This window comes from Talpa europaea (assembly GCF_964194135.1).
Source record: "Talpa europaea genome assembly, chromosome: 15".
Lineage (NCBI taxonomy): Eukaryota > Metazoa > Chordata > Mammalia > Eulipotyphla > Talpidae > Talpa > Talpa europaea.
In genome coordinates, this window is record NC_140083.1 from 71065602 (window position 1) to 71079792 (window position 14191).

A 14191-nucleotide genomic window follows, 5' to 3' on the forward strand; every position below is an offset into this window, starting at 1 on the left:
AAATATCTCCATCTGAACTACAGTACAAAATCCACTCACCAGCCATAAAAATAATATTTTCTCCTATACACAAACACAATCGTATGTAAAGCAAATTTGGAACACACGGATTGGGGGGGTGGGTTACAAAAATCCCTGGGGACCTGGGCTATTTAAAGTCATTTTTGTTTGGGTTATCCCTCTGCTGGGTATAGGAAACTGGCTACAAATACATCCATCTCACAGCGCTCACCATTTCAACAGCTCCTGCGTCATGGAATGTGGTACTTTTTAAAAATAGGCGACCCTTGGTGTAATGGAAAGAAGAGGAAAATGGGGGTGCAAGGGAGGGAGGGAGAGAGGGAAGCAGAGAAAGAAGAGGGGCAGCCCTAGGTTTCAGGGTGGGCTTGAATACTCGACGGCATAAAGCAGATGTCCAGGTTCAGGAGACCTTTGCTGTCCCCACCTACTGCCTCTGGTCTGTCTGGATCCCTCCTTACAAATCCGTTTCGCGGCTGGTGTCCAGGCAGAGGGCATACAGGGACCTCCCAAAGTCCACATTGCTCTTGGCCTTGAGGTTACACTTCTCCAGGGGGCGACTGCCCCTTCGGGCTCCCTCTGCATTCTCCAGGGACCCCCCACCCTTGCCAAGGGATCCCTTGCTCCAGCTGGTCTTCCGCTGGCCTCCGCTGTCCGCCCCTGTCCCCTGGTTCTGACCCGCCTGCTCCTCCTTGAGGGCCGCCTGCTCCTCGTGGTCTGTCTCCCGGTGGTAGAAGTAGTTGAAGTTTGACACGATGACGGGCACCGGCAGGGCGATGGTGAGGACCCCCGCGATGGCGCACAGCGAGCCCACGATCTTGCCCCCCACGGTGATGGGCCTCATGTCACCGTAGCCTACAGTGGTCATGGTGACCACCGCCCACCAGAAGGCATCCGGGATGCTGGAGAAGTGGGTGTCCCTGTTGTCGGCCTCTGCAAAGTAGACGGCGCTGGAGAAGAGGATGACCCCGATGAAGAGGAAGAAGATGAGCAGGCCCAGCTCGCGCATGGAAGCCTGCAAGGTCTTGCCCAGGATCTGCAGCCCCTTGGAGTGGCGGGAGAGCTTGAAGATGCGGAACACGCGCACCAGACGGATCACCCTGAGGATGGCCAGCGACATGGCCTGCTGCCCGTTCTGGCCGCCCCCTGCACCCCCAGGCTGCTGGTCCGCCAGCTCGGTGCCCAGGGTGATGAAGTAGGGGAAAACAGCCACCACGTCGATGACATTCATGATGTTTCTCGAGAACTCTGCCTTGCTGGGGCAGGCAAAGAAGCGCACAAGCAGCTCAAAGGTGAACCAAATGACGCACGTGGTCTCCACAATAAAGAAGGGATCGGCCAGGGTCCTGGGCAGAGGCGCAACCGTGGGGCCAGAAGGAGGCGCCATCGCCCCGCTGGCGTTGGCCCCCCAGCCGGGCCCCGGAGGCTGCTGCGGCACCGGGGGATGGCGGAGCAGCTCACGTTCGTCCCTGAACTCGGGCAGGGTCTCCAAGCAGAAGGTGATGATGGAGATGAGGATGACCAGCACGGAGACGATGGCGATGGCCCGCGCGGACCCGGAGCTTTCCGGGTATTCAAAGATCAGCCAGACCTGGCGCTGGAACTCGTTGCGCGGCAGGGGTTTCTCCTCTTCCTTAATGAAGCCCTCGTCCTCCCTGAAGCGCTGCAGGGCCTCCTCCCCCAGCTGGTAGAAGCGGATCTCATCCGCAAAGACGTCCAGGGACACGTTGACCGGCCTCCGCAGCCGCCCCCCCGACTGGTAGTAGTACAGGATGCCGTCGAAGCTGGGCCGGTTGCGGTCGAAGAAGTACTCGTTGCGCAGGGGGTCGAAGTAGCGCAGGCGCTTGGCGGGGTCCCCCAGGAGCGTGTTGGGGAACTGCGCCAGGGTGCCCAGCTGCGTCTCGAAGCGCAGCCCGGAGATGTTGATGAGGACGCGCTGGTGGTGCAGGGACCCGGTGCCCAGCGCGCGGTCCTCCACCATGCCCAGCGCAGGGTCGCCTTCTCCCTCCTGGTCCTCCAGGCGCAGCCGTCCAGGCTGCCGCAGCGCGTGGGGTGGCGGTGGCAAAGGGCGCGCTCTGGGATCCTCGCCCCTCTGCGGGCCGCGCGCCCTCGGCTCCGGCAGCCTGGGCGCATCCTTGAGCCCGGCCGTCGGGGGGCATTGGAGCTCTCCCCCTGCCGCCCGGCCACAGCCTCCTGCCGGGGCCTCACCTCCTCCTCTGACCGTCATGGGAACGCCGTTCTCCAGGGGCACCAGGGAGAGCTCCATGGCCTGGGGGCAGGGGGCATAGTGCGCCCCTGGGAACAGCTCCGGCGCCCCCCACGCGCGCCCGCCTGGGCGCCTAGCCTCGGACGCGTCTCCGTCGGTCGGCCGGCCCCACCATGGGGAGGGCTGAGGTTGCTGGCGCGATCCCCTGGCTTGGTCCTGACGTCAAGAAGCCGCTGCCCTGCTCTCTGCCTTTCTCTCTCTTCTGGCAGCCCGTTACCAAGCAGCCAAAAGCCTCCTTCCAGCGGATGCAACCTTCAGCCGCCCCTCTCTGGCTGCTGCGCGGCAGCGGGGCCTCCACCCGCCGGCTCCCGCCTCTTCCCTTCCCCTCCCCGCCCCTCCTCCCCCGCCTCTCCTGCGGGGTGGTGGCAGCGGGTGTCTCCCCGGAGGGCTCAGCTGGGGCCCTGGGCTAGGGGAGGGAGGGGGGCTAAGAAGGGCGCAGCCGGGCGGAGGGAGCGAGGAGGGAGGGAGAGGGAGAGAGTGGGGAGATTGGAGGAACAGGTTGTACCGAGGGCGCTGAAACTCCCGGGGCAACCAGTTGAGAATAGCTCTGGATTTCAGCTCACCTGGGAACCCGCTGAAAGCCAGTGAACTCGCAAGGAGATGAATTGCCTAGATCTGACGCTTAGAGCTGAGTTCGAGTAAGAGCGCATTTTTGCATCTCCCCTGTGGAGAAATGTCTTGGGGGAGAATGAAGAATTACAGACAGGAGGGGGCGTGCAGGAGCCACCCAGTCTTGAATTTAATATATGCCTCTTCCAGCCTTCTGACCAACCCACCAAAAGGTAACTGGCAGAAGCTTTGCAGTGATCCGTTCCCCCTTCCCTTGCTTTGAGGGGAGACCCTGAATTCCACTCTGCATAGTGTGGTCAGCAAGGCAGACCCAGGTGGCAGCTGAGCCAGGCTCTGAGGTCTCCTAACCCAGAGAAGCATGGCCCCGCAGCTCTGCACAAGTGCATTTGCAAAACCATTCACAGGGAAGGGGAGGGGGAATAAAGAGCTTCTGGCAAGAGTGGTTCCTGCAGAGACAGCAAGTGTGGCAGCCAGGTCCGTGTTGGAGGCGGGGTATGGGGCGCCTTAGGTGAGGGAGGCTGGGAGGTTGTGGGATCCCCAGGGCTGGAGCATTCCCAGGAGGAGAATAACAATAATACCAGGCTCATTCTCAGTGCCTTACAAATATTAACTAGAGCAACCCCTTTTGTAAGTACTGAAATTATTCCCAACTTAGAGATGAAGAAAGTGATTGGCTACTTGACCAAGGTCATACAGGTATAACAACATGGTGACGCTGGGCTTCCAACCCAAGCCAGCAGAATTCCAGCCCTAGCTCAATCCATTTGTAACCCCTTCCAGATACAAGTGCTCCCTCCCCTGACATCTGGCAGAAGAGCTGGGGCTCCCAACTGCAGGAAGTAGGAGACTGAGATGACAGGCTGAGATGACAGACAAGTCCTTCTGGCTCCCACCCCACCGCAGCCCCCACCCCTGCAGGTTCTAGTGGTCCACGGCAATGTCTTCCAAGGCAGGTCTGACAGTTGCAGACGCAGCCTGCAGCTGTGTGTCGGTTTGAGTGACCATAAAGCTGCTGTGTTTTGGACTGTCAGCTTGATTGTCTATTTTTGTTGCTGTTGTTGTTTGGGGTTGATGTATATGGATGTCAGAGCCTCTTGTATGTGAAAGTATCTGCACAGAGACCATGTTTTGGAAACTTGATACCATGCACATGTGTGTTTAAGCAGCAGGGTGTGGACATACAAGCTTGGCGAGGGTTGGAGAAATAGATGTGCACGGATGTTTTTTTTAATGAATTATACATGAGGAGCGTGTACTTGAAGTTGGTGTGTGTAAATGTTTCATTGTGTGTGACTGTGCATGGGGCTGGCTGTCTTATAGATGTGCCTGAGCGAGGAAGGGGCAGGTGGGGAGGCAGCCCTGCAACCCCATGGCTTTGCAACTCCTCCTGAGGCTGCCGCTCAGGATCAGGCTGGCCCCTGAGAGCCCAGGAGCTGAGCTGGTACAGGGTGAGCTCAGAGACTTGAGGCCACCTTCTCTTGTTTACTGACTCCCGATTCTTGTAAATACAGGGATGCCATGTTGGTTCACACAGCCTCTCCCTGTGCTCTCTAAGGAAAAGACTTCTGCAGACCTGTCTTCCAGGGGCCCATTGGGAGTCTGTTCCCTGAAGAATCAGCATTCAACATAAACAGTCCCAGAAAAGTATTTCAGTCAGATGGCATTGTCTTAAATCTGCTTTCCACACACTTGCCAGCTTTCCTAGTTTTCTTGCAAAGTGATCCTTACCTTTAAGGGAGGGGATCTTTCTTTATAAAGAAAGATCTTGCTTCTCAGTTTCAGGTGTGCAGGTAGCTGGCCGACTCCAACTGTTAGCACCTTCTGGCTCTGCCTCCTCTTCATGCAGAGACCCAGGCTTAGGGCAGCTCTGCCAATAACTGAGCACAGGGGGGTTAAAGGGTCCTGCTTCCACCAGGCAGAACTTGGCTACTGGGCACTATTTACTCTGCACCTCCCATTTGTAAGATCCGCCTTACAGTGAGGCCCTCCCTAGCCACCCCGTTTTCCCCTACCCCCTTCTTCCCCATTACCATCTCAGATAATGGTCAGACATAACAGGTGTGGGGGGGGCAGAGTCAGGTCTGAAGTCCTTCCCTGCTAAGTCAGGCATCTTCTTGCATGCCTAATTCCGTTTCATTGTCTGCTCTGAAGAGGACCCAGCTCTACATCATATTACTAAAAGTTGCTTTTTTTTCCCACCTTTGAACCTAGGAGACTAGCTCCTTCACAGCAGTGCTTACTGTGCTGATCGCCAGAGGGGCTTGTTAAAATGCAGGTGCTTATGGGGGGCAGGGCTTGGGCTGCTTGCAGGCCAGCTCCAGTGATTGCTGTTGGAAGGTCACACTTTGGCGACTCAAAGACAACCCCCAAATGATGTCTTGGGGGAATTGCTTACAGCACCTCCATTATGTCCCCCAGTATGAGAGAGCCAGAACTGTCTTATAAAAGTCATGCAGAACAAGGAGAAACAAATATCATTAGAAGAGTAGTAAGGTATTGAAGGGAAGGAGAGCTGGGCTGCAAGAGAAAGGGGAGGGGAAAGAGGTGGTAGAGAAAGAATTCTAAATGTCTTCCTTACTCATTCACTTTTGAAAAAATGTACTGAGTACCAAGATGTGCAAAGCATTGGTCCAGATCATGGCACTGCACTGGTCATCAAGGCAGACATGTATCCCGAACTCTGTGGACTTACATCCTGGGGAAGGCAAAAGACACCCAATATCTGATTCTGTACGAGTCACTTAATTGCAGTTATTAGGAGTGCCATCCAGAATATCGGATGCTGTGATAATGTTACAGGGCAGGGAGAAGGGCAGCCCAAACCCCGCAAACATGCCTATTCTAAATGGGTTCTGCCATCCGCCACATCGACACAGAACATATGAGACTTTAATGGGAAGGAACTTTAATACAACTAGGAAACAATACAGGAAAGGCAAAGAATCTAGTTTATAAATCAAGCACCCAAAGTTACCCGTCCCCTCCTGGGTAAAACTCTATCCAAATGGGGGCCTCCCCGGTGGCGCAGCGGTTGAGCGCTGGGTTGCGAAGCTGCCCGCGGCCTCTGCGGCGCCAGTTCGATCCCCGGCTGCTCCCCGGCCACCGGAGGAGGGTCCCACATGGTGCGCAGACCTCTCCTGCCACCCGCTGCTCCCCTCAGCAGTGCTGCGGCCCTTCTGCCTGCTCTGCTCCCCGCTCTGGCTCTGGTGAATTCTCTCACCCTCCCGCGCTTCTGACTGTACCCAGTGCATGTATAAACAAAACAAACAAACAAACAAACAAACAAATAAAAATAATACATGCCTCTTTTAAAAAAATATATATATATATCCAAATGGGATTGGCCCAGAGCAAGGCCCCAAAGCCTGCCACAAGTCTAAAGCATCTTCCAGTGGGGACCCACAGAAAAGGGTCAGAAACAACCAGACAAGCCCGGAAGGAAAAGAGCAAAATCAACATCAAGATAAAAGCTGCCATTGTCACCTCCCCACGGGTCTCACCCACATCTGTGTCACCCAGTCCACGACCAAAAGGCAAGCGCAGTTTCTTTACGTGTCTCTAGGCTCCATGTGCCTCCTCCAGGTCTCCTTCTGGCTCCCCATCTTGCTTCCTTCCTTCCTCAGTCTCCTCTCCAGCTTCTTCTCTCCATGCTCAGCTCCACCCTCCATTTGGGTCAGGAAGGAAACCTGGAACCTCCCCCTTTCCTGGGGACCACCCTGTTACAACAATAGTGGAAGCCCGATGACCCCCAGGAACCAGGGAAGCATTGCTGGGATGGCAATGGGGAAGACAAAGTATTCCAGATGGAAGGAAGTCTTCAAGACCCTAGTGAGGAAGGAAGGGCTTGTTTGAGGAGCTGAAAAGTAATGTTGTTGCTGCAATGGAGCTGGGAGACTTGGCTACAGAAGGGAGGAAAGCCAGATCCTGAAGAGCTTGCGATAGCATCTCCCTACTTCCACCCTCAGGTGCTTTGCTTGTCTCTATTAAAACTAATGTTCCAGGGCCTCCCTGATGGCGCAGGCAGTTGAACACCACACTGTGAAGCTGTCCGCAGCCTCTGCATCGTGGGTTCGATCCCAGCTGGCCGGGGAGAATCCCACATGGCGCAGCAGACCTCTCCTGTATCGCCCGCTGCTCACCTCAGCAGTGTACTTCGGCCCCTGTAACAACTCTGCCTGTTCTGTTCCCCACTCTGTCTCTGGTGAATCCTCTCATCCTCCCGTGCATCTGGCCTGTACCCCGGTTCTTGTATAAATAAATAAATACATCTTAAAAAAAAATAAAACTAATGTTCCAACAAGCAGCTATTTTAGCTCTCCAGGACTTGTAGACTTTCCTCCTCCCCTCCTACTTCCACTAGAATATACTTTATCTTTGTCTTTGTGTGCCTATATATCTACCTACCTGCTGATGACAGTTAAGTAAGGAGGGAGGGAGAAGGGATGGATGGATAGATAGATAGATAGATAGATAGATGATAGATAGATAGATAGATAGATAGATAGATAGATAGATAGATAGATAGGCAGGCAGACAGACAGATAGATAGATAGGCAGGCAGACAGACAGATAAATAGATGGATAGATAGATAGATAGATAGATAGATAGATAGATAGATAGATAGATAGATAGATAGGCAGACAGACAGACAGACAGACAGACAGACAGACAGACAGACAGACAGACAGACAGATAGATAGATAGATAGATAGATAGATAGATAGATAGATAGATAGATAGATAGATAGATAGATAGATAGATAGATAAACATGATAGATAGACAACAGAGAGAGAATTCTTGACATCAGGAACCATACTTATCTCTTACAAAACCAGATACAGTGGCATGTTCATTAAATTTTCAATAAATATGTGTTGAATGCACTCAAACCAAGAAAAGGGAATTCAGCTGAAGTGCAGGGAGAGAGGAGAAATTAAGAGCTAGGAGTAGAAAGGTGATTTCTGAGATTAACAAAACACTTGTGTGGTGGTGGAGGTAGGCCCTCCCAAAGGAATTTAAGACTCATTTGGACGCTCAAACAGGGAAAGTTGAGTAGTAAACTACCTCAACTTTGTGGATAAAAACAAACTTTGTAGATAAAACCAATCGAATATGTCAGACTGTGAGATGTAAATGTTAAATTGACATAGTGTGTGACACCTAATGTTTCTGTAGTTCTGTTTATTATGAGTAAAACAAAACAAAAACATGGAGGTCCCTTCTAGGTCAAGGGGAAAATTTTCCCCTTTGGACAAACTTTAAAGGGACAGAAAGAAGCAAAAGTAAAATTTTGTTCTAATTATGCCAATGATCTTTCCTGTCAAGCATCAGTTTTGTTCCTCTACCTTGGAGGGGTTTACAGACACAGGAACCTCATCAGAAATGCCACAAGAAGGTCTTGGCAATGTTCTGAACAGACAGGCTGTGTGCTGCTAGATAAAACTAGTCAATTCCAGGCTCAGGTCTCAACTCATTTCTGTTTCTTCCTTTCAAGAGGAAGTGGGACTCTGTTGAGGACACCACACCTCTAGCTAGCTCTGATGGGCCCCCCAATCATATCCCTGGGGAACAAGGCACAAGAATGATCTTGAATTTCTTAGGGAAGACAACAGCACTGCAAGCTGTTTCCTATTTCCTTCTTTATCACTCTGGCAACCAGGTATCTTGAGTTACCTCCATCACACCTGTACCCCACATCCCTGAAACTCCCCTCCCTCACAAAAGGAAATTGAACAAAACCAGCCTGGCATCTCCTCCACAAGGGAAGCTGTCACCCCCAGATTTGGGAAGATTTGCTGTCTCCAACATGTTCATCAGCATCTTTCTAAGGCAACACAGATGTGTTAAGAGTCAGGGGGAGGACTCAGGACTTTTTAGGCTGGACCAGAAAGAGTCCAAAAGAAGGCAGCAAGGTTAGAATAAACAAAAGTACCTGTATTTCTTTTTTCAGAGGATAACTTTTTAGTATTGAAAGTAATAATATGATTCTAGGAAACATTTACTATTACTGTATCACAAGGAGAGATCCCAAGCAATAATTGGTAACAGAGGATTAACCAGCCAAAGGTAAAGAGCTCTCCCACCTAATCCTCTTTCCCAGAGGCAGTCTCTTTCCAGATCTGTAGCAAAAAAAAAAAAAAAAAAAAAAAAAAGACCAACATTTTAATGAGGGGATCAGCTGCCCTTTCTCTCCTCTCCTCCCTCCTCAATAGCCCCTTAATGCCATCCTTGGGGACGGAAGCTCTAAAAATGATTTTCCTTTGATGGATGCAGCAAAGGTGGAGCAAAAGCAAAGCATGCATGCAAAACAAGCATGCGTGTGGATTGTGTGTGTGTGTATTGGGGGGAGCGTTATTTATTGTATTAAGGGATGAAAGCAGAAGAGGCTGAGGGTTAGATGGGAGGGAGAGATTATGACAAAATGTACCCAGATCCTGAGAGGGACCCTGGGGCAGACTGCACTGACATCCTGTTCAGAGGGATTAAGATGAGAGGCCATTCACAAATCAAGGTTCCCATCCGGTTCCCATTCTCTCCCTCCCTAGATTAATCCAGAAATAAATTCATTAAATTTAGGGAGGAAAGTGACCTAGATCTTCAGTGGCTGAAAGGTCAAGGCATGCCTTGCCCTGGGGAGTGATGGTTTACCTTCCCCCCTCGACCTCCTCCACTGACATGCTGGGGGGTTCCCCCTGTGGGGTGTCTGTTTTTCTCAACCTCTCCTTTCATCATGTCCATCTCATTTTCCTTCAGCATAGCTAAATGGGATTTTCAACTGGGCAATGCAAGACCCTTCTACCTTTGAAAATGTGAGCCCATATCTTGCTTTGTGGTTTGGGTTAGACATAGTCAAATGGTTTGTCATTTTCTCAATGACAAGTGCAACTTTTATTTCCTAAGTCTTTGTTTAGGTACTCAGCTCAAGGAAAGTGTAAGTTGAGTATTTGATAATCCATGGCTTTCTTAGCTAAATTATTGAATTATTGTCGCCATAAGAACATTTATGAATGTAGGCTCCATCGCAAAACAAATAAAAAAGGTGCTTTATTTTAAAAGTGCTAAGCAGGGCCTCCCTGATGGCGCAAGGGGTTAAGCACCGCACTATGAAGCAATCCACAGCCACTGCAGCATGAGTTTGATCCCCGGCTGGCCATGGAGCAACCCACATGGCGAGGCAGACCCCTTCTGTCTCGCCCGCTACTCCCCTCAGCAGTGTGTTTCAGTCAGTCTGCCTGTTCTGTTCCCGACTCTGTCTCTGGTGAATCCTCTCACCCCCCACATCTCTGGCCTATACCTTAGCTCTTGTGTGCACAAATAAATCTTAAAAAATAAATAAATAAATAAATAAAAGTGCTAAGCAAATATAAGACATCATCATCATCATTATTATTGAGACACAGGGCAAGCTAGGAATTAGGCAGTTTTGGGGACACTGCAGGAGGGGACCTCGGAGAATTGAGGAAGGCTTCAGAGATAAGGGCAGCAAGAGGAGTGTAACCAATTCCACTAGGAAAAACAAACATCCCAGGACCAAGGGCAACATTGTTAACGCTGGTCCTGGTTTCCTTCATGTGGTAAAGGGAGGCAGAGATTGGGGAAATGGAGAGTGGTTTAATTTATGGACACATTAGAAGGGCAGCTGTTTAACTTCAATGCAGGGATGCTCATCCAGAGGACTGGGCCATAAAGATAAAGATGCAACAAATGGGGAAAGACAGACCTGCTAGATAAGGAATGTGAACATCCCCCACTCAGTAGCAAATTAAGTGAGACAGACGAGAACTAACCAATCACAAAGAGATTGGTGGAGCTTTAGAATAATGAGGGAAAGAAGGTCTATATTCCCTGAGACATGACTCCACTTTGGCTTCCTTGCCCCTCCCAGGCCTGGTTTCCTGGCCTGGGAGTCCCACTTTATTTCTGTTCCTTTTCTCCTCAATAAACTTTTTCTTTCTCTAAACAAACCTGCCCCTTCTCGCTTGCTCACCTGAGCGTCTGCGAAGTTCCTGCTGCGGCTTCGTGAGACACCAACCCGTGGGGGTCTAGTGGCTGGGACTCAGCGCTGCCCTGCAGCCTGGGATCCGTTCCTGGCTGAGAGACTAGGCCTGACAATTCCGGTATCATTATTATTATTATTACATAAAAAGCTTATCTTCCAAGTCTGGAGGAAGATGTGGTCACTACACGCCTGCCAGAGGTGTGGGTGATATTTGACTTTGTACTCATTTTTCTCAAGCTTTCTGTCAAAATAAATCCCCTTTTTCTTATTTGACAGAAAGTTATCTTGGTCCTGGAAGAGGATTAGGGTCCAGTCACAGTTTCAGGGACATCCCTGGAGCTAGATGCCGAGAGGGATGGCTGCTCTAGGCTTGCTGCTCAAAGTGAGGTCCACGCTGCTTTTTAGAAATGTGATTTCCCAAACCCCTCCTCAGACCTACTGAATCAGAAGATCTGGAGATGGGGCCCAGGAATCTGAGCTTTAACAAATTCTCTAGGTAATTCTGACATCTAGCAAGGGTTGAGAATCACTGTCCAAGAAAACCATGACAGGAGTCCAGTCCTTTGGATGGTGTCGCAGGAAGGATTTCAGGAAAGGGTAGCACATTCTCCTGGCTAAGAGCTTGGGATCTGGATGGAGGTTAACCTGGGCAGAGTTCCAACCACACCTCATACTCACGATGTCATTCACCCTCTCTGGGCCTCAGTTTCCTCATCTGTCAGATAAAGACAGCAATACAGACTGCCAACATCTTGTCCGTGCTCTGAGTATTGAAAGTTTGGCAAAGTGTATCACCACGACCTCTGCTTCCTTCATCACAACTTCTTTCCTGAAGCTTCTGCCTCCCTCTTTCATCTGTTAGGCTCCTTGAAATTACACTGGTTTTGCCCATGCATTCCAGATATCTTTCCTATTTTATGATTCTTTATTTAATCCATGTGCAAAGCCTCTTCTGCCATGTAAAGTAACATGTCCACAGGTTCCAGGGATGAAGACCTGAACATTTGGGAAACATCATCCTGCCTGCCACACTCTTCCTGGGCCCCTACCCCAGGCACACAGGAAGACTCCCTGGATGGAACTTTGAGAGTTGAAAGGAAACTAATCACTTAGTCAAATCCTCTCATCGTGCAGTCAACAATCATTTGGAGGTTTGCCTTAGGGAAGAAATAGAGGCCGAGCAACCCATGATCCTGGTCCCCAGCCCAGCTCTGCAGAGTCAGAGTTCAGTGCTGGACCAGCAGATGATCTCCCGCAGCAGGGGAAAGCCCACAGCAGCCCGTAGTGTCAAGTCATAATTTTTCCGATCTGGACTTGCTGGAGAATGATGGTATCTTGCAAAGGTGGAGTCATCCCGTGAGTATCTGGCTCCCCGTCTGTGGAAAAGAAATTGATCCTGTTTTCTTCATCTCTAAGAGCTGCCTCTGCTTCTGCAAGTCGCTGTGCATGGATGAAATATTTGCAAATGTAAAGCCTGGTCTCTTATTAATCACTGCCACTTCTCATGAGGCGAGAGACAGCATGGTTCTCACACACAGCCATCATTTCTTCCTCTGGTAAAGACAGTAATCTGGAGAAGGGCAATTATCTCAGCAGAATTACCAACCTTGCAGCGTGACATTATCGACTGTTTGAAATTACATGGTATTCATTTGCTGCTATTTTAATGTCTCTTGTCTTCTATTCCCCCCCTGCCCAGCCCCACGCTGAAACCCCTCCCTCCCTGCTTCTTCTTTTCTTTTTATTAATCTTGGGAAACAACTTCCTTATTTTTAGCAGGCTGATGCCACTAGGAGGAATATGATATTAAGGTTCACAATAGGGACTCGCACACTTTCAGCTGGGGCTCAGCCACCACGGATTGGATTTTCCAACTAAGCTTCAGAGCCTTTGTCTCTGGCAACAAAGAAATGGCTGGCAAATGTGTCCACCACTGCCTGGCGCCTCTCAACGCCCTAGAATTATTCTACTAGATTGGACCCAATTGAAAACCAATTACTAAGACATGAGGGCTGCTCTCCCTGCACTGGGGAACAGGTTGAGTTGCTCTGTGTGTGTGCGTACATATGTGTGTGTGTGTGTGTATGCATGTGCACATACATTGAGGCAAAGGAGGGGGATGGCTATTAACACTATCTCCAGACGATGTCAAAAGCTGGAAGGCAGAAAAGCAAGGTTTTGAGCCCCACTCTGCGCCTCAATAACTATGTGGTTTGAGTAAGTAATTTAGCCTCTGTAAGCAGGAAATACAACAGAGTGTGTGGAATATAATGGTGTTCATGTAAAATAGTAAATTTCATTTAAATTGGAGTCTATGATGTCACCATAATAGTTAACATTTTTTTAAGCTCTTATTACATGTCCACCTTGAATGATGCCTGTTATACACATGAAGACATTTAAGTCTCGAAAACAACCCTACAAGTTCATCTGTTATTAATCCTAGCTTATAGACGTGAAAAGTGGGGTGTTAACACAGTTAAGCAAATTGTCAAAAGTTCATCGAGGAGTTATTAGGGGGTCATCTCCACCGGAGAGCTGTAGAGCAGAGGCAGCTCTTCACTGGGTTTCTCCCTCTAGCGTTCTATACTCTCCTCCACCCCTAGCCTTTCTTCCTTAGAGTCCCTATTCAGGCCTGTTGGGGAAAAGGTGTGAATGACCTATAGCCCAGAAGAGTTTCCGGATACCACATAAGGATCTCCAAATGTTGGGACGTCTGGCATCTTGTCCAAACCAAGCAATTCCAAGAGATAGTCCACCAGTGTTTCAATTCTCGGGTTGGGAGGCCTGATTGCTTGGTCAGAGAAGAGATGCCCCCTGCCAGCTCCTCCCACTATGCAGACCTGAGCAGCCTGACTGAGGCCCAAGGAGTAAGAGGGTGTGAAGGAAGCTACTGAGAGAAGTAAGCCCAGGAGGGCAAGGCCAGCAAGGCTAGAGATTTGTTTTGCAGTCTAAAGAAGGAGCCTTCTTGGAGGCCATAAACACTTAGCAAACACTAGAAATGAAGGGCCTGTTTTTTGTTTTGTTTTGTTTTTTAGAAACAGAACTGATAAGTGCCAGGAGCGTTTGGGACATGCCAGTTTTTGCCTCAGGAAGGATATTTTTAAAGGCTTGGGCTTATCCAGGACCTTTCCTCAGGGAACTCTGAGCCTTTGACTCCATCATCTTCTCGGAACTCACAGGAAATAATTAGGGGTCAGGTCAGGATGAGAAGTCCAAATCTCTGCAGGAAGGGATGAACATGGCTTTACCAAATGTATGGCTGTGTGACCTTGGGCCAGTCACTTAACGTCTCTCTGTCTTAGTATTTTTAATCTATGAAATGAGAGTAGTAA

At 50.0% G+C, this 14191-nt stretch overlaps 1 protein-coding gene across 1 annotated transcript; it reads right to left on the reverse strand.

The window, feature by feature from the left end:
* Window positions 1–475: 475 nt before the first annotated feature.
* Window positions 476–2284, reverse strand: KCNA5 (potassium voltage-gated channel subfamily A member 5; the record flags this gene model as incomplete). The annotated part of the gene is made up of 1 exon (XM_084255141.1): window positions 476–2284. One exon carries the CDS (start codon window positions 2282–2284, stop codon window positions 476–478), a length of 1809 nt encoding a protein of 602 aa, XP_084111267.1.
* Between the last annotated feature and the right edge of the window lie 11907 nt (window positions 2285–14191).